Source organism: Heteronotia binoei, chromosome 6, assembly GCF_032191835.1.
Source record: "Heteronotia binoei isolate CCM8104 ecotype False Entrance Well chromosome 6, APGP_CSIRO_Hbin_v1, whole genome shotgun sequence".
Classification (NCBI taxonomy): domain Eukaryota; kingdom Metazoa; phylum Chordata; class Lepidosauria; order Squamata; family Gekkonidae; genus Heteronotia; species Heteronotia binoei.
This window is the reverse complement of record NC_083228.1, coordinates 16110764-16129748: the sequence shown is the minus strand read 5'-3', so window position 1 is coordinate 16129748 and position 18985 is coordinate 16110764. Positions and strand designations below refer to the sequence as shown.

At 48.0% G+C, this 18985-nt stretch overlaps 1 protein-coding gene across 2 annotated transcripts in view; it reads left to right on the top strand.

Annotated features, from left to right (window-relative positions):
• The window catches only part of SNCG (synuclein gamma), a 49213-nt gene extending 31736 nt beyond the window's left edge, over positions 1-17477 (top strand). Inside the window, exons 4-5 of one of the 2 annotated variants that reach the window (XM_060240798.1) lie at positions 14105-14197; positions 17035-17477. In XM_060240798.1, the coding sequence (XP_060096781.1) occupies positions 14105-14197; positions 17035-17055 (114 nt within the window). In that variant the 3' untranslated portion in view covers positions 17056-17477. Of the gene's footprint in view, positions 1-14104; positions 14324-17034 lie in introns of both variants that reach the window. The other variant, XM_060240797.1, reaches the window with a different exon arrangement.
• Positions 17478-18985: the final 1508 nt, after the last annotated feature.

Below are 18985 nucleotides of genomic sequence, written 5' to 3'. Positions count from 1 at the left end.
ACTTTATGACCTTGTATCCCACTGAGGTCCCTGTCCTCCCCAGACACCGTCCCCCAAATCTCCAGGAGTTTCCCAACCTGGATCTGCAACCCTACCATCAGACCTGTAGCCACAGGGGTGGGTCTGTGGGGGCACTGCCCCCTGACTTCCAAGAAGGGCCGCCTGACTTCCAAGGGGCCTCCTGAGTGCAGTCTGCTTTTCTCATTTTCTGTTCACCACAGCTGAGCTGGCGAAGCGTCATCAGTGGCAGCCACAGACAGGAGAGTTGAGCAGAGCACAGGGCACTGCAGCGGCAAAAGCAACAGGTGGAGAGGAGGAAGGCAGAGGAAGCCCTGTGGAATGAGCTGGGAAGGGGAAGGGGGGTGGATGGGGCTCCAGGCTGCAAAAGTGCCAGGGTGGGAGAGAGAAAGGTGGAAGGAAACCCACCCTGCTGGCACGCAAGGTGCAGTCTCTTCTTCCCTCCAAAGTTTTAGGGTTGGCTGACTCAATTTGGCCACATTCAGAGCCTCCAGCTTTTGCCCCTACACCAGAAAGCTTCTGAGAAGCAGCAAGCCCTGCAGTGGTTGGAAACAGGTGCCCCCTGACTTTTTACAAAGCCCCCCAACTTGTAAAATCCTGGCTATGGCCCTGCCTACCTCTCCATTCCCTGCCAATGGCCGGGGAGGGGGGGGACCAAACAAGCCTGTGTGCCCTCACAGTGACATAAGAACATAAGAACATAAGAGAAGCCATGTTGGATCAGGCCAACGGCCCATCAAGTCCAACACTCTGTGTCACACAGTGGCAAAAAATTTTATATACACACACACACACACTGTGGCTAATAGCCACTGATGGACCTGTGCTCCATATTTTTATCTAAACCCTTCTTGAAGGTGGCTATACTTGTGGCCGCCACCACCTCCTGTGGCAGTGAATTCCACATGCTAATCACCCTTTGGGTGAAGAAGTACTTCCTTTTATCCGTTTTAACCTGTCTGCTCAGCAATTTCATTGAATGCCCACGAGTTCTTGTATTGTGAGAAAGGGAGAAAAGTACTTCTTTCTCTACTTTCTCCATCCCATGCATTATCTTGTAAACCTCTATCATGTCACCCCGCAGTCGACGTTTCTCCAAGCTAAAGAGTCCCAAGCGTTTCAACCTTTCTTCATAGGGAAAGTGCTCCAGCCCTTTAATCATTCTAGTTGCCCTTCTCTGGACTTTCTCCAATGCTATAATATCCTTTTTGAGGTGCGGCGACCAGAACTTCACACAGTACTCCAAATGAGACCGCACCATCGATTTATACAGGGGCATTATGATACTGGCTGATTTGTTTTCAATTCCCTTCCTAATAATTCCCAGCATGGCGTTGGCCTTTTTTATTGCAAACGCACACTGTCTTGACATTTTCAGTGAGTTATCTACCACGACCCCAAGATCTCTCTCTTGGTCAGTCTCTGCCAGTTCACAACCCATCAACTTGTATTTGTAGCTGGGATTCTTGGCCCCAATGTGCATTACTTTGCACTTGGCCACATTGAACCGCATCTGCCACGTTGACGCCCACTCACCCAGCCTCAACAGATCCCTTTGGAGTTCCTCACAATCCTTCCTCACCTTCCCGCCAACCCTCCCTCTAAGCTGCGGTGTCTTGTGAGCAAAAAATTCTACTTTGTGAGCTACTGGCATTAAAAGCTCTGAGGTACTGTGTAAATGAACTCAGTCTAGGGCCCTTTTTCCTGAGCTGAGACAAAAATGTGTGAGCCAGAGGCTAAAGAAACCGGTGAACTGGCTCACACTAACTCAGCTTAGAGGGAACAATGCTTCCCCCCCCCCCCCGCCCCAACATCTTGACAACACATCTTGACAGAGAGGGGGAGGCTCTGTCGGACAGTTCTTTCCATTCTGCTCGTGCGGAAACGCTAAACAAGCTGGCTTCAGCATAAGCGGTGTGTCTGAGCGAGACAGCACGAAGCTTGCTGCATTGCAGGCACTAGCCACATGATCCCAAGCTCTTGCCCACTACGTTTATAAATGAGCCACTGATCCTGCTGGACACGTCCCTCCCCTCCCTGCAGCTAATCATTGTACCTTGTACCTTGTTTTGCTGTCTCACTTCCCTTCAGTTCAGATTTATTGAAGCCAGAGCAAAAGATCAGGGCATTGCAAGCACAACACGGAAAGCACTACAAGGTTCGTAAAGAACAGCAAAAGAACCATAGTTAGTAGCAGGTCTCATTTTGGGCAGGAGCTCACAGGAGCGGAGTTCTGGAAACCTCTACATTTTATTATGCTCTTTCTTTCTTACCTCCCTCCTCGCAAAAAAACCCTTGTTTCTGGGCTCCATTGTTCAAACCTGTGAGAATTTCGCTGAACTCTTAAGTTTTGACAAACTAATACTTTTCCACGCACAAAAAAAATGGGAACATAACCAAGCATATAAAACAAACTGATGGAAATCTTCATCATGCCACTGTGGCCACATAGGAGTCATTTTAAAAGTATGCTGGGAGTCAGCTTTTACGATGACAATGATAATTCAAGAAGCATTTGAAGGTAGATGCTGAGCTGCTATAATTTAGCCCACCTTCTGGTGAGGGGCGTGTGGCACATGCAAATGAGTTGTGTTAATAAGAACATAAGAGAAGCCATGTTAGAGCAGGCCAATGGCCCATCCAGTCCAACACTCTGTGTCACACAGTGGCAAAAAAATTTTATATACACACACACACACACACACTGTGGCTAATAGCCACTGATGGACCTCTGCTCCATAGTTTTATCTAAACCCCTCTTGAAGGTGGCTATGCTTGTGGCCGCCACCACCTCCTGTGGCAGTTAATTCCACATGTTAATCACCCTTTGGGTGAAGAAGTACTTCCTTTTATCCGTTTTAACTTGACTGCTCAGCAATTTCATTGAATGCCCACGAGTTCTTGTATTGTGAGAAAGGGAGAAAAGTACTTCTTTCTCTACTTTCTCCATACCATGCATTATCTTGTAAACCTCTATCATGTCACCCCGCAGTCGACGTTTCTCCAAGCTAAAGAGTCCCAAGCGTTTCAACCTTTCTTCATAGGGAAAGTGTTCCAGCCCTTTAATCATTCTAGTTGCCCTTTTCTGGACTTTCTCCAATGCTATAATATCCTTTTTGAGGTGCGGCAACCAGAACTGCACACAGTACTCCAAATGAGACCGCACCATCGATTTATACAGGGGCATTATGATACTGGCTGATTTGTTTTCAATTCCCTTCCTAATAATTCCCAGCATGGCTTGGCCTTTTTTATTGCAAATGCACACTGTCTTGACATTTTCAGTGAGTTATCTACCACTACCCCAAGATCTCTATCTTGGTCAGTCTCTGTCAGTTCACACCCCATCAACTTGTATTTGTAGCTGGGATTCTTGGTCCCAATGTGCATTACTTTGCACTTGGCCACATTGAACCGCATCTGCCACGTTGACGCCCACTCACCCAGCCTCAACAGATCCCTTTGGAGTTCCTCACAATCCTCTCTGGTTCTCACCACCCTGAACAATTTAGTGTCATCCGCAAACTTGGCCACTTCACTGCTCACTCCCAACTCTAAATCATTTATGAACAAGTTAAAGAGCATGGGACCCAGTACCGAGCCCTGCGGCACCCCACTGTTTACCGTCCTCCACTGCGAAGACTGCCCATTTATACTCACTCTCTGCTTCCTATTACTCAGCCAGTTTTTGATCCACAAGAGGACCTGTCCTTTTACTCCATGACTCTCAAGCTTTCTAAGGAGCCTTTGATGAGGAACTTTATCAAAAGCTTTCTGGAAGTCAAGGTAAACAACATCTATTGGGTCTCCTTTGTCCACATGTTTGTTCACCCCCTCAAAGAAATGTAACAGATTAGTGAGGCAAGATCTTCCCTTACAGAACCCATGCTGAGTCCTCCTCAATAACCCGTGTTCATCAATGTGCCTACTCATTTTGTCCTTGATAATGCTTTCTACCAGCTTTCCCGGTATTTAAGTCAGACTGACTGGCCTGTAATTTCCCGGATCTCCTTTTTAAAGATGGGGGTGACATTTGCTACCTTCCAGTCCTCAGGAACGGAGGCAGATTTCAATGAAAGATTACAGATTTTTGTTAGAAGATCCACAAGTCAACTTTGAGTTCTTTCAGAACTCTCGGATGTATGCCATCCAGACCCGGTGACTTATTAGTTTTTAATTTGTCTATCAGTTGTAGGACCTCCTGTCACCTCAATCTGACTCAGGTCTTTCAACACCCCTTCCAAAATTAGTGGTTCTGGGGCGGGCAAAAAGTTCTCATCTTCCACAGTGAAGACGGAGGCAAAATATTCATTCAGCTTCTCAGCCATTTCCCTATCCTCCTTCAGTAATCCTTTTACCCCATGGTCATCCAAGGGCCCCACTGCCTCCCTGGCTGGTTTCCTACTTCTAATATATTTGAAAGTTTTATTGTTGGTCTTTATGTTTTTTGCAATATGCTCCTCATAGTCCCTTTTTGCTTGCCTGATCACAGTCTTGCATTTGATTTGACACAGCCTGTGTTCCCTTTTACTAATCTCACTTGGACTGGTTTTCCACCACTTACAGGAGTCCTCCTTACCTTTTACAGCTTCCATTATTTTGTTTGTTAACCATACAGGCCTTTTCTTATGCCTGTTTGTGCATTTCCTAACTTGTGGTATGTATTTTATCTGAGCTTCTAGGATTATAGTTTTAAATAGTCTCCAAGGTTCCCCAAGGGTTTTGACCGTATTTACCTTTCCTTTCAGTTTCCTCCTCACATGCCTCCTCATCTCAGTGTATTTACCCCTTTTAAAGTTAAACGTGGTTGTGGCGGTCTTTTGGGGCAACTCCCTATTTATACAAACGGTGAAATCAATAACATTATGGTCACTGCTCCCAAGCGGTGCAATCACTTTTACATCTCTCACCAAGTCTTGGGCATTACTTAGGACCAAATCCAGGATCGCCCCACCCCTGGTAGGTTCTGAGACCATCTGCTCCATAGCACAGTCATTGAGAGCATCAAGAAACTCAATCTCTTTCTCTCGACCAGAACACATATTGACCCAATCAATCTGTGGGTAGTTAAAATCACCTATTACGACACAGTTTTTACGTTTAGCCGCTATCCTTAAGCCTTCCATCATATTATAATCGTCCTCTCTCTTTTGATTTGGTGGGCGATAACAAACTCCCATAGTTAAATTTCCTTTTGGGCTCTCTATTTCAACCCAAAGCATTTCTAAAAGTGAATCTAATTCTCTGACCTCAGTCTTACTGGACCGTATATCCTCTCTGACATACAGAGCCACCCCACCTCCAACACTTCCCTCCCTATCCTTCCGATATAACTTACCGTATTTTTCGCTCCATAAGACGCACCTGAAGATAAGACGCACCTAGTTTTTAGAGCCGTTTGTGTGAATTTAGAGGCATTTGTGTGAATTTTTTGCAGTATTCGCTCCTTAAGACGCACACACTTTTCCCTCCACTTTTTTTGGGGGGGAAAGTGAGTCTTATGGTGCAAAAAATACTGTATATCCAGGAATCACCATGTCCCACTGATTCTCCTCATTCCACCAAGTTTCTGAAATTCCCACAATGTCTATGTTTTCTCCCAACACTAAACATTCCAATTCACCAATTTTACTTCGAACACTTCTAGCATTTGCATACAAACATCTATAATTTCCCAGGCAAGCTAGCCTGCCACCTTCCTCCTGCCGCCTCGAGACTCTGGCAGACAGTCCATACTGTTTGTCACCATCACAGTGGACAACTCTGGTCCGTTACCCGGTAGAAAAATAGCAGCCAACCCTTTATCTCTTTGAGACGAGTCCTCCCGAACCAGAGACATTTCATCTCCTGTCGGCTTTCCCCCAAGATTTAGTTTAAAAACTGCTCTGCCACCTTTTTGATTTTAAGCTCCAGCAGCCTGGTTCCATCCGAGGACAAGTGGAGACTGTCTCTTTTGTACAGCTCCTGCTTGTTCCAGAAAGCATCCCAGTGCCTAACAAACTTAAACCCTTCCTCCTTACACCATCATCTCATCCACACATTGAGACTTCTAATTTGTGCGTGTCTCTCTTGCCCTGCATGTGGAACAGGTAGCACTTCTGAGAAGGCTACCTTGGAGGTCCTGGCCTTAAGTCTTCCGCCTAGCAGCCTAAATTTTTCCTCCAGGACCTCACGACTGCATTTCCCCACATCGTTGGTGCCAACATGCACCACGACCACAGGCTCCTCCCCAGCACTGTCTATCAGCCTATCTACTACACGCGTAATGTCCGCTACCTTTGCACCAGGCAGGCAAGTCACCATACAGTCAGTACACGGTTTCGCCACCCAGCTGTCTACTTGCCTAAGGATCGAATCACCAACTACCAACCCCCCCTCCCCCTGCCCAGGGATGGTTCCTTGGCGTGAAAGGATTCCCGCTCACCAACCGAAGAAGAGGTCCCTTCTGAGGGCGCATTCCCCTTATCCTCAGCACGGTGCCCTGTTCCCTCTCGACCCTCACGCTCTCTGGCAGCAACGGGGCTGCTACGTTCAGAGCGGGGCTCATCTAATACGTCCCCAAGAGTCTTCCCCAAGTGCCTAACTGACCGTCTCTGCTTCTCCAGGGCAGTCACCTCGGCCTCAACTCGTTCCCTGAGGACCAGGAGCTCCTGGCATCGAGCACACACCCAAGACTTCTGTCCTTTGGGCAGATAGTCGTACATGTGACACTCAGTGCAAAACACTGGAAAGCCCCCAACCCCCTGCTGGCATTCTATCTTCATGATATAAATATATATATTTTAAAATACACAGTCCTCTTTAAATGCTGTTTGTTTAAGTGGCTCCCCTTCTGGAGGGTCAACGTACCTTATTGGGAGAACAAGGAAATCAGGGAACTGGGTTCCTGGTCCTTAGGGAGCCCCCAGCCGAAGAGCCACAGGCCAAGAGCCCTTTAGCTCTCGCCTTTCGGCTCGCGCCTCTTTCTACGAAATGACCCCTGGCTAGTAACGTGGGTTTGTTGTATCACCGCCCTAAGGGAAAATTGGCTCTGGTTTTATGCACAGCTAGAAGAAAGGAAGCCCCGTATCTATAATCTCTACATACTTGTCATTGTTTTAAAAAAAAAATTGCCGGACTGGACACCATAAGGCACACAACACTGGGAAACAACAGATGCGTTTGCTTTAAAAGAATAAAGCTGCAGGGTGTTTGTGTGTGTTAAGTGTGAGTGTGAAAAGCGCCACTGAGTTGCAGCTGACTTCTAACAATCACAAGAATATAACACAAATAATTCTAATCCAGGGTAGTCAAAATGCGGTTCAGGAGCCACCTGTGGCTCTTTCACATCCATACATCTTCCACCAGTGGCTTGGAGAATACATTTAAAGTTAACGTTACTTTCTTCCCACCTCTCCTTCCCTCCTCCCTCCACCATCTATTTTCCTTCCTTCCTTCCTTCCTTCCTTCCTTCCTTCCTTCCTTCCTTCCTTCCTTCCTTCCTTCCTTCCTTCCTTCCTTCCTTCCTTCCTTTGTTCATGTCTTGCAGCTCTCAGAAATCTGACACTGTGCACATCTGGCCACCCCTGTTGTAATCCAACTTGTGTCTTTATTACATTCTTAGCATCCAAACCACAGTTATATATTTTTGGTTAACTTCTGATTTCTGTGGTCTTCTGTTTGCTATATATATTCCAGCAACCCCTAGTTAGGGGTTTTCAAGGCAAGTGAGAAGCAGATGTGATTTTCCGTAGCCTTCCTCGTCAGAGCCTTTCTTGGTAACTTTCCTTCCAAATAGTGACCCTGTTTAGCTTCTGAGATAGGATAAGATCAGGCTATCCCAGGGGTGGCCAAACTGCAGCTTGGGAGCTGCATGTGACTCTTTCACACATTTTGTGAGCCAGTTTGGTGTAGTGGTTAAGTGCATGGACTCTTATCTGGGAGAACCGGGTTTGATTCCCCACTCCTCCACTTGCAACTGCTGGAATGGCCTTGGGTCAGCCATAGCTCTCTTATCTGGGAGAACCGGGTTTGATTCCCCACTCCTCCACTTGCAGCTGAGGAATGGCCTTGGGTCAGCCATAGCTCTCTTATCTGGGAGAACCGGGTTTGATTCCCCACTCCTCCACTTGCAGCTGAGGAATGGCCTTGGGTCAGCCATAGCTCTCTTATCTGGGAGAACCGGGTTTGATTCCCCACTCCTCCACTTGCACCTGCTGGAATGGGCTTGGGTTAGCCATAGCTCTCTTATCTGGGAGAACCGGGTTTGATTCCCCACTCCTCCACTTGCACCTGCTGGAATGGCCTTGGGTCAGCCATAGCTATCGCAGGAGTTGTCCTTGAAAGAGCAGCTGCTGTGAGAGGCCTCTCAGCCCCACCCACCTCACAGGGTGTCTGTTGTGGGGGGAGAAGATGTAGGAGATTGTAAGCCGCTCTGAGTCTCTGATTCAGAGAGAAGGGCGGGGTATAAATCTGCAGTCTTCTTCTTCTTCTCTTGAAGCCCCCACTGCCCTGTCAGCTGACTTGGAAAAAGCTTTTCTCTCCTTAAATCACTTCTCTAAGTCAAGCCAGCCATGGTTTGGAGAATGCATTTAAAGTTAGTTTCTTTCTTTCCACCTCTCCCTCCCTCCCCATCTATTTTCCATCCTTCCTTCCTGCCCTCAAACAGCTGATGTTCGTGTCTTGTGGCTCTCAAATCTGATATTTATTCTATGTGGCTCTTACATTAAACAAGTTTGGACACCTCTGGGCTATCCCATTCCATCTTCTCTCCCTCTGTCCCCCCCCCATTGGTTCAGAGGTCAGGGGCAGCCCGATGCCCCATGGCACCCTAGACAGACTTGTTGTCTGGCACCTCCCCAAAGTGCCCCCACACCTCCCCCCACGGCTCCATACTCCCGCCTCCCAGGCCTCCCCCCTGCGGCTCCGTGCCCCTGCTCCTCTTCCCACTGCGCCTCCTCCTCCTCCCTCCCTTCCCCAGCCCACATCAATTTCAATGCCAGAACCATCTCTAGCACTGCGTTCCAGCTATCTAAAGCCCCCCCCCCCCCCCCGGCCGATCACTCAATCAGCAGGTAAAACCTTGCCGCAGGGCCGTGCCCACAGTCTGTCAGGACCAGCTTCCTGAAAGGGCAGACCTGCTGACTCCTTCCCTCCCCACGTCCTGGATGGGAGAGGAGTCAGCAGGCTGCCCTTTCAGGACACTGGTCCTGACAGATTGTGAGAGTTGTTTTATCCGCTGATCGAGTGACTGGCAATGCGGGGGGGGGGCTTTAAATAGCCGGAATGCGGCGCTAGAGCCAATTGACGTGGAAGGGGGGAGGCGCAGGGGGCACAGAGGTGTGGGGGGAGGCAAAGGTAAGGGACCTGAGGGGCGGGCGTTGGCAGCAGTGGTGGCGGGCGGTGGTGGTGGGCGGAGGAGGCAGACAAGCTTAGGTGCTTGCCTGGGGCACCAGGAGGGGGTGGGGAGCCCAATTTGGCACCCTCACCCTCCCAGCACCCTAGGCAACTGCCTAGTTTGCCTAGGGGGTGAGCCAGCCCTGTCAGTGGTAGAACATCAGTGGCAGAGCACCTGCTCTGTGGCTCGGTGGTAGAGCATCTGCTTGGCATTCAGAAGGTCCCAGGTTCAGTTCCCAGCATCTTCCATTTAAAAGGATTGGGTAGTAAATTGTGTGAAGGACCTCTGCCCGAGTCCCTGGAGAGCTGCTGTCAGTCTGAGTAGACAATACTGATGTTGATGGGCCAAGTATGATGAGATCATGCTAGCCTAGGCTATCCAATTCTATCTTTAACTAACAGGGATGGACAAGGTTGTGGCTCAGGGGCAGGGCATTTGCTCGGTATGCAGAAGGTCCCAAGTTCAGTCCTTGACATCGCCAGTCCCAAACCATCGAGTAACAGGTGATATTGAGAAACCTCCACCTGAGATCCTGATGAGCTGCTGCCAGTCAGAGCGGACAATACTGACCTTGACAGACCAAGGGTCTGACTCAGTAGAAGGCAGTCGAACTCATATCTCAAAAATGCAGCACCTTCAGACTCCACTGCCCCGACCTCCTATCCAAATAGTACATGAAGCTGAATTGGTGCTTATCTGGGCCAGTCAGGTGTCTTCTACATCATTCCTTTTATACATCATCTCCTTTTATAGGAGACTTTGCTTCTCAGTTTCTTAACATGCCAGCTACAGAAGCCGGGGGAGGGCAGAGGATTGCAGAGTAAATCAGAGCAGCAGATGGAGTATCAATGAGCACTGTGTCACCAGGGGTTTTTTTGAGCCGGAACGCAAAGAAACGCAGTTCCAGCTGGCTTGGAGTCATGGAGTGTGGTCTAATAGGCAAATGAGTTCCTGCTGGGCTTTCTCTACAAAAAGCCCTGTGTGAAACAATGGTGACACCAATATGCAAAAGAGTTCCTGCTGGGCTTTTTCTACAAAAAGCCCTGTGTGAAACAATGGTGATGTCAGGGGTGTGGCCTAATATGCAAATGAATCCCTGCCGAGCTTTTTCTACAAACAGCCCTGTGTGAAACAATGGTGCCGTCAGAGGGTGTGGCCTAATATGCAAATGCGTTCCTGCTGGGCTTTTTCTACAAAAAAAAAAAGCTCTTTGTGTCACGATGTGACATGTTGGCAAAGGATTAAACTATAAGCATTGATGGAAAGTTCCATACCAATGTAGGCAATCCCCCTGCCTTGTTCCAAGTTGATAATTCCAGGCACACCAATTACGGTGGGGAGGGCAGAAATGAAAAGAAACATTTTGATCCCAGCTGACACGTCTTCATCCTGTAATTGTGTCGGCTTTTGCCGTTCCGCTTCGGAGAGAAAAATTCTCAAGATGCTCATTTCCTGGCTTGGTTTTAAAAATAGAACGGTGAGTCAGGGATGTGAGGTCATGGTGAGGAATATATTCTGAGGCGCACGAGAAACAAACGGGAAGAGATGGCCAAGCCCTTACGGCAGGGGTGGCTTACAGTAGCTCTCCAGATGTTTTTTGCCTACAACTCCCATCAGCCCCAGCCATTGGCCATGCTGGCTGGGGCTGATGGCAGTTGTAGGCAAAAAACATCTGGAGAGCTACCGTTGGCCACCCTTTCCTTACGGTGCCAGGTCCAGGTTGAGAATTTCTTGGATATTTGGGGGAGCAGAGCTTGGGAAGAGTGGGGTTTTGGGAAGGCGAGACCTCAGACAGGTGTAATGCCATAAAGTCTACCTTCCCTAGAAGCTATTTTCTTCAGGGGAACCAATCTCTGCCATACGGAGATGAGTTATAACTCGGGGTGATCTCCAGCCGCCAGCTCGAATATTTGTTCTTGTGGACCTACTGCTTCGTTCCTGCATTTCTGGTGACCGTTAGCAGGAATTCTAAAACAGTCCTAGGAGCTACAGATGTGGAAGGGACTGGAAAGCCTTTCTGTTTAAAGAGACAGTACGCCATAGAATTACAGAAGCTATTACTCGCGGACTTTTTAGCTGCATTGAATGTATTATTGCGATATTTGTTGTTAGCTTCCCGTAAGATATTATGCTATCACATTGAAATGTTATTTTGATGAGGTTTTTGTGATTTGATCCCCATCTGGAGCTTGGCTATCCTACCTCTCATCACACCAGCATGTATCCTACACGAGAGGACAGCTTAGGCAAATGGCTACTAGCCAGGGTCACTAAAGGGAACATCCAATCCAGAAGCAGCAAACCTCTGAATGCCCAAGATAGGATTGCCACGCACCAGGTGGAGCCTGGGTTTCTCCTAGAATTATAATTCATCTCCAAACTATGGAGATCCATTCCCCTGGAGGAAACGGCTGCTCTGGAGGCTAAATTCTATGGAATCCCATACCTGAGCTCCCTCCCTTCCCCAAATTTCACCCTCTTTATGCTCTACCCCCCAAATCTCGAGGAATTTCTAAAACCATCGCTGGCAATCCCACCAGGAGGCAACATCAAGGAAAGGTCTTCGTCTCTATGCTTTGTGTTTTTAATTTCATTTAATTTTTTTTCAATTTATACCCTGCCTTATTCCTCAAGCGGGCTTAAGGCAGTTTACAGCATTAAGAACATTAAACGAACCACATCAAATTAAACAGTATCGTAAGTACAAAAAATGTCACATGAAATCAAAAGACCATGATCCACACAATTGGCAACAAATCATCTAGGACACCTGATTGACCACTGTATGAAACAAAAAGATGGACTGGACTGACCACTGGTCTGATCCAGCATGGTTCTTTACGCTCTCACATTCAAATGGCATTTGTTGCTGATTGGCAAGACAATTCAGAAATGGTTCAGCTCCACCTTGGAACTACAGGTGTGCAACCCACCCACCCCCTAGTATTCTTCAGGTTTGGGTATTTTGAACCTTCCCATCAGTATTTTCCAATATTCCCGAATTCCAATGCCAGTATGGTATTCAGATATGGGAAATATTCAGGAAACCCAATTTTTTTCCAGCTCTGTTACCCCACAGGGTATTATGAAGAGGAGCCAGCCCAGGATTGGATAAAAGGAAGTACTTCTTCACCCAAAGGGTGATTAACGCATGGAATTCACCGCCACATAGGGGTGGCCAAGTCCAATTCAAGAAATATCTGGGGACTTTGGGGGGTGGGGCCAGGAGACATTGGGGGTGGAGCCAGGAACAAGGCTGTGACAAGCATAATTGAACTCCAAGGGAGTTCTGGCCATCACATTTAAAGGAACAGCACACCTTTTTAAATGCCTTTCTTCCATAGGAAATAATGGATAGGGGTACCATCTTTTGGGGCTCATAGAATTGGACCCCCTGGTCCAATCGTTTTGAAACTTGGGGGGGTATTTTGGGGAGAGGCACTAGATGCTATACTAAACATCTAGTGGTGCCTCTACCTCAAAACATAGTCCCCCCAGAGCCCCCAATACCCACGGATCAATTCCCCATTATTTCCTATGGGAATCGTTCTCCATAGGGAACAATAGAGTGCCCAGTAGACATTTCCCTCCCCCCCCCACGCTTTCTAAAGTGGGGGGGAGGGCCTCCAAACCAGGGAATCCCCTGCCCCCTCCCTCTCTCACACACACAAATACTTACTGGGTCTTCTTCCTGCAGAACTTTACTTGATCTGAAAACGAAAGCAAAACAAAGGGAGGGACCGTTCTTCGAAGCCCTTCCTGTTTCCTGCTCAGTCTTAAAGGCACATATTTTAAAAACGGACCTGCAGGAGCTCTAAAACTACATAGTGATTGTGGGGGGGGCGTGGCTTCCCCCGCCGGCCAGCTGGCTGGGGGCGGGGAGAAGCCTGTAAAAATGGGGGATCCCCTGCTGGACCTGGGGATTGGGAAGCCTACTGCCACAGGAGGTGATGGTGTCTACAAGCATAGACAGCTTCAAGAGGGGATTGGATAAACATATGGAACAGAGGTCCATCAGTGGCTATTAGCCACAGCGTATTGTTGGAATTCTGTCTGGGGCAGTGATGTTCTGTATTCTTGGTGCTTGGGAGGGGCAACAGTGTGAGGACTTCTAGTATCCTGACCCCACTGATGGACCTTTTGATGGCACCCGGGGTTTTTGGCCACTGTGTGACACAGAGTGTTGGACTGGATGGGCCATTAGCCTGATCCAACATGGCTTCTCTTATGTTCTTATGTGACACAGAGTGTTGGACTGGATGGGCCACTGGCCTGATCCAACATGGCTTCTCTTATGTTCTTATGTGACACAGAGTGTTGGACTGGATGGGCCATTGGCCTGATCCAACATGGCTTCTCTTATATTCTTATGTGACACAGAGTGTTGGACTGAATGGGCCACTGGCCTGACCCAACATGGCTTCTCTTATGTTCTTATGTGACACAGAGTGCTGGACTGGATGGCCATTGGCCTGACCCAACATGGCTTCTCTTATATTCTTATGTGACACAGAGTGTTGGACTGAATGGGCCACTGGCCTGACCCAACATGGCTTCTCTTATGTTCTTATGTGACACAGAGTGTTGGACTGGATGGGCCACTGGCCTGATCCAACATGGCTTCTCTTGTGACACAGAGTGTTGGACTGGATGGGCCATTGGCCTGACCCAACATGGCTTCTCTTATGTTCTTATGTGTCTTTCCTGCAGGAGGATTTGGAGTACCCTGAGCAGCCTGGAGAGCCACCTGCTGCTGCTGCAGAAGACGATGCCCCAGTGGAAGCCACAGAAATCAGTGCCGAGGTAAAGCACAGTCACAGCCCAGCTAACCCAAGAATCCTTGGCTGGTCTGGGGTTGTTCTCGCCATCTATTGTTCTTTCCTTACTTTCTCTGTGCTGAGCTGGTTTCCATTTCTTTTCTGCATACAGGTGATTTCAGATCTTTTTCCTCTGCTGATCGTTTATGCCAAAAATGCTCGCCTTTCATTTCCCATTTGCAGGATCACTTGGGGCCCTTCAGCTGCCAGTTTGTGATGGAGGCATTTCCTACATGGGGATGGGCTTGTGTAGCTTCCTCACTGCTGATGCAACTGCTTAAAACAGTGAGGTGGCAACAAGATTTCCACATAGCAGTTTTCCCTGGTAGTTTTATTTAATTGGAAATGTAATAGCATTATATTGATATACCGTTCTACCAAAATATGTGTTGAGTTCTCTGAATTCCCAGCATTCATTTTGTAAAAGTAAGTCTCTATCCCATTTCATTGTGGAGATCTGTTTTTTTCCATATATTGCCGTAAGGGAAAGACCTAAAGACTTACATTTAAAAAAAAAAAAATGAGCTGATTGAAAATTGAAATCTAAGCAACACTTACTGCCCTATCAAACCTAAACTAATGTTATTGCTTTAACAACATGAAACGCATCCTTTATAACTTACTTTGCATATAAAATCACAATACTGGAAATCTTTATGTAATTTAAAAAATTATAAATGTCTTCATTTTATACAAGCAAAATTGCAGCTATAGACAGCATTTGGGAGGAAACTGCAAGTTGATGCCTCCTAAGCTACCTTAGGGCAATAGCTACTTGTTATCCAGTCTGTGGGGCTATATGTCACAGTGGTTTGAGGGAGAGGTGAAAAGGTCAACCACATTGGGTGAGGTCAATGATGTGATTACTTCCCAAAATGATGTGATTACCTCCTAAAACAGGAGTTGTCATATTCTTGGGTATCTAACACCAGTGCTAAGCCTTTTGCCTTACCACTCCAGTTATGTGAATTTTAACAGCCCCCAAAATATTTTATTTGGTCCATGTCCGCAACATGAAGAGTCTTCTTCTTCTTCCTCCTCCTCTTCTTCCTCCTCCTCCTCTTCTTCTTCCTCTTCTTCTGAATGTCGACAATCCCAGATAAAGTCTGTGAGTGTCTGACTGTGAATGTTTTTTTTAGCCACTCTACTTGATAAACATCTCAATACAATCTGACAAAGAAAGCTTTGATCCTCGAAAAGTTCTACCCCCAAAATCTTGTTGGTTTCTAAGGTGCTCCTGAGTCGAATCTAGTTGTTGGTCTGCAGACCAACACAGCCACCCTCTGAAACGATGGATACAATTGTCACCATGCCTTGAAGAAAGAAGTACCTGTTCAGGGAGGCAAAATTAATCTGGGATTGTTGACATTCATTATATTTCAGGCACATTGTAATGCATAAACTGATTCCTCACTAGCAGTTGCTCTGCCCCAGGGCCTCTGCTTTCCCTGGCTCAAGCAATTGATCCCTCCCCCCCCCCACCCCGGCCCCAGTTACTGCACAGGCACATTTTGACCCGTGGCTCCCTCCAAGCATCTTCCTGATCTGTAAAAAATGAGACCAGGAAGTTGTGGGGGAAATTGGAGGGAGCCGCAGGTCAAAATGTGCCCACACAGCAACTAGTAGGGAATTGATTGCTTGAGCTGGGGAAAGCAGAAGCTCAGGGGCAGAGCAACTGCTAGTGAGGAATTGGTCATAATCTCGAGGCTGTTCCAGATTATCCCTTTTTAGCGAAATATTGATGGGGGAGGGAACCAGAATTCATTTTCTAGAACAGGGGTGTCAAACATGCAGTCTGGGGCCTGAATCAGGCCCTCGGAGGGCTCCTATCAGGCCCCCAAGCAACTGCCTTTCATCTGCTTCCTGCTCCCTATGTCTTGCTTCCTTCTGCATAACAACTTGCTTTGCAAGGCTTGCTTAATTGCACAGAAACTACACAGCAAAACCTCTATTTTCTCTATTGGCTGAGGCTGCTCCCTTGGAGAGGAAGGGGGGAGGCACAGCTGGTTTCCCAGGCTCTCTCAATTGCACAGCAGAGCTACTGAGCCAAGCCTCTCTTCCTTCTATTGGCTGAGGCTCCTCCCCCTCCTGGTCCACTGGGGAAGGAAGGAGCCAGAGCTTCCTTTGCCCAGTTCCCTGGATTCCATGGGAGAAATACAAAGAAAGCACCTTTAAGACCAACGAATGCTAACGTTTTAAGCATGTTTTAAGTTTTTTAAATATATAGATATATTTAATTGTGTCTGTCTGTGTCTGTTATAAAATTTATCTCTCTGCTACCTAATCTTAAATAGGAACACACATGGCCCAGCCCCACACGGCCCAGCCCAACGTCTCATTTATGTCAGATCTGGCCCTCATAACAAATGAGTTCGACACCCCTGTTCTAGAATTAGCTCTTCTGTTGGGGCGGGGCATAGGGGAATGGAGTGTGTGGAAAAGCACTGGATATGCCACAATGCCAAAAATGCAAAATCATGATTGCTTTATAATGGAGCTCATCTTGTTCTTCCTTGGATTCTCAGTTTACTGTACTATTAATTAACAATGACATCGCTGCTTTTTGCTTGCTTGATGATAAGAATCAACATGAATGGTCCCTCAAGACAAACTTTATATCATCTACTCACTTTTATGGTCTGATTGCTGATTCATTTAAGTCAAGTGGTGGATTCTTCAAAGTCACATTTCTGTTCTCGTAGCCCTTCTGGAATGATTTAGCATGACTGTGGAGAGATCTTGGCTCCCTCTGCTTTAGAATCCCAGATGCGGGAGCGGTTTGTTTTGCAAATTAACCGGTTCTCCTGTCTTTCTTCTTCCCAGGGTGAAAATGAAGGCAATTAACCCTCCTCGGGTCTCCTAGTGTGAAAAAATGTGAATCCTGGGAGTAAATACAGAAATGGTAGCTGAAACCAGAGCAGGGAACTCACCCACAGCCTAGGCTAACTTCATTCAGCACTTACAGTCTTTCACTTGCCTTGTACCAACATATCCTAGATGTCTGGCAGACTCCCGGTCATATGTTGTAGGGTAATTGTGTGCTACGCACCTTGTGTCTCTCCCTCGCCATCCCCCGTTGTGGCTTCTGCCCTTACCTGTCTTCAAGCCTTCTCGAAAGCGCCGTTTGGTAGCTGCGTTGGGGCACAGCTGTGGTTGGAATTGCTGATTAATGTCTTCTACCCATTAGCATCAGCACTCAAGATCCCGAGAGATGGCGGACATTTTTTTTTTCTAAAGAGACAAAATAAAACAACTTGTTTCAACTACGGGGTTTTGGGGTTTTTTTGCTTTTTCCTTTGTCGGTTTATCAAGCTGTCCCTCCATCAGCCGGGTCCGTTGTGTCTGTCTTTAAATTTCTAAGGTTTCAATTACCTGCAATGGAGACAGACCTGTGTCTCTATAGGGGGGATTGTCTAGTTCAGGGGTGGCCAAACTGAGGCTCGAGAGCCACGTGTGGATCTTTCACACATGTTGTGCGGCTCTTGGAGCCCCCGCCCCCACCCCGTTGGTTGAATTGGAGATGGCATTTCTCTCTTTCAATCCCTTCTCCATGCCAGCCAGCAGCTTGGAGAATGCCTTTAAAATTGCTTTCTTTCCACCTCTCCCTCCCTCCCCCATCTATTTTCCTTCCTTCTTTGCAGCTCTCAAACATCTGACGTTCATCTCTTGTGACTCTCACACATCTGACATTTATCCTATGTGGCTTTTACGTTAAGCAAGTTTGGCCACCCCTGGTCTAGTGCAAGTATATAGTATGGGGAAAGGGTTACAGGGTGTACAGGTGGGAAATCCTTAGCTCCTCTTTCTCCTACCACAAATCCCACCCACCAGGTTCTTTAATGAAGACCATCGGGGCAGGGCCAACACCAGGCTTTTCGGCACCCTAGGCGAGGCCCCTCTCCTCACCCCACCAGCCTCCCCCTCCACTGACAGCCCTCCCTTCCTGCCCCACTGGATCATGCCCTTCCTACCCTTGCGCATGGGCAAAGCCAGAATGGGGAGCTACCACCCCCCCCCATGTGGTGGCTTCTGGCCCTGTGCAGCTCAGCCCCCAGCTACTGCCCACAAGATAGACAGGTGTCCTCTGGTGTGCCTCCTCCCCCAGCTGCTACTGCTGCCACTGCCATGCCAGTGAGGGAACCAAACAGAGCTGCGCAGGTGGAGCAGCCGGCCATGTGCTTGGCACACTACAGCAGGGCTGGGTGGGTGACGCTGCACTGCACTGGGCAAAGTGAGTGGCTGCCCACCCCCCTGCTGCCATCACCACCTCGCCTTGCCTCACCTGCCACGATGTCCATGTTGGGCACTGACAATAGTGCCCGCACCCCTGCTGCTACCAGTCACATGAGGGGTACCCAATTCGGTGCCCCCGAGGACCGCTGCCCTAGAAGTCACCTGGCGGGTTCGTCGGCTCTGCATCTTGGGGAAAATGATTTCCATGACTTAAGCTCCCTTTACACGTGTGCCCCTTAGTGGCTTTCAGTTGTTCCCCCAAAAAGCTGTGACGTAGGGCTGCCAATCCCCAGGTGGGGGCAGGCGATCCCCTGGTTTGGAGGCCCTCCCCCCGCTTCAGGGTCATCAGAAAGGGGAGGGGGAGGGAAATGTCTGCTAGACACTCCATTATTCCTTATGAAAACCGATTCCCATAGAGAATAATGGAGAATTGATCCCCAGGTATTTGGGGCTCTGGGGGGGGGGCTGTTTTTTGAGGTAGAGGCATCAAACTTGCAGCATAGCATCCAATGCCTCTCTTCAAAACACCCTAGGGGGTCAA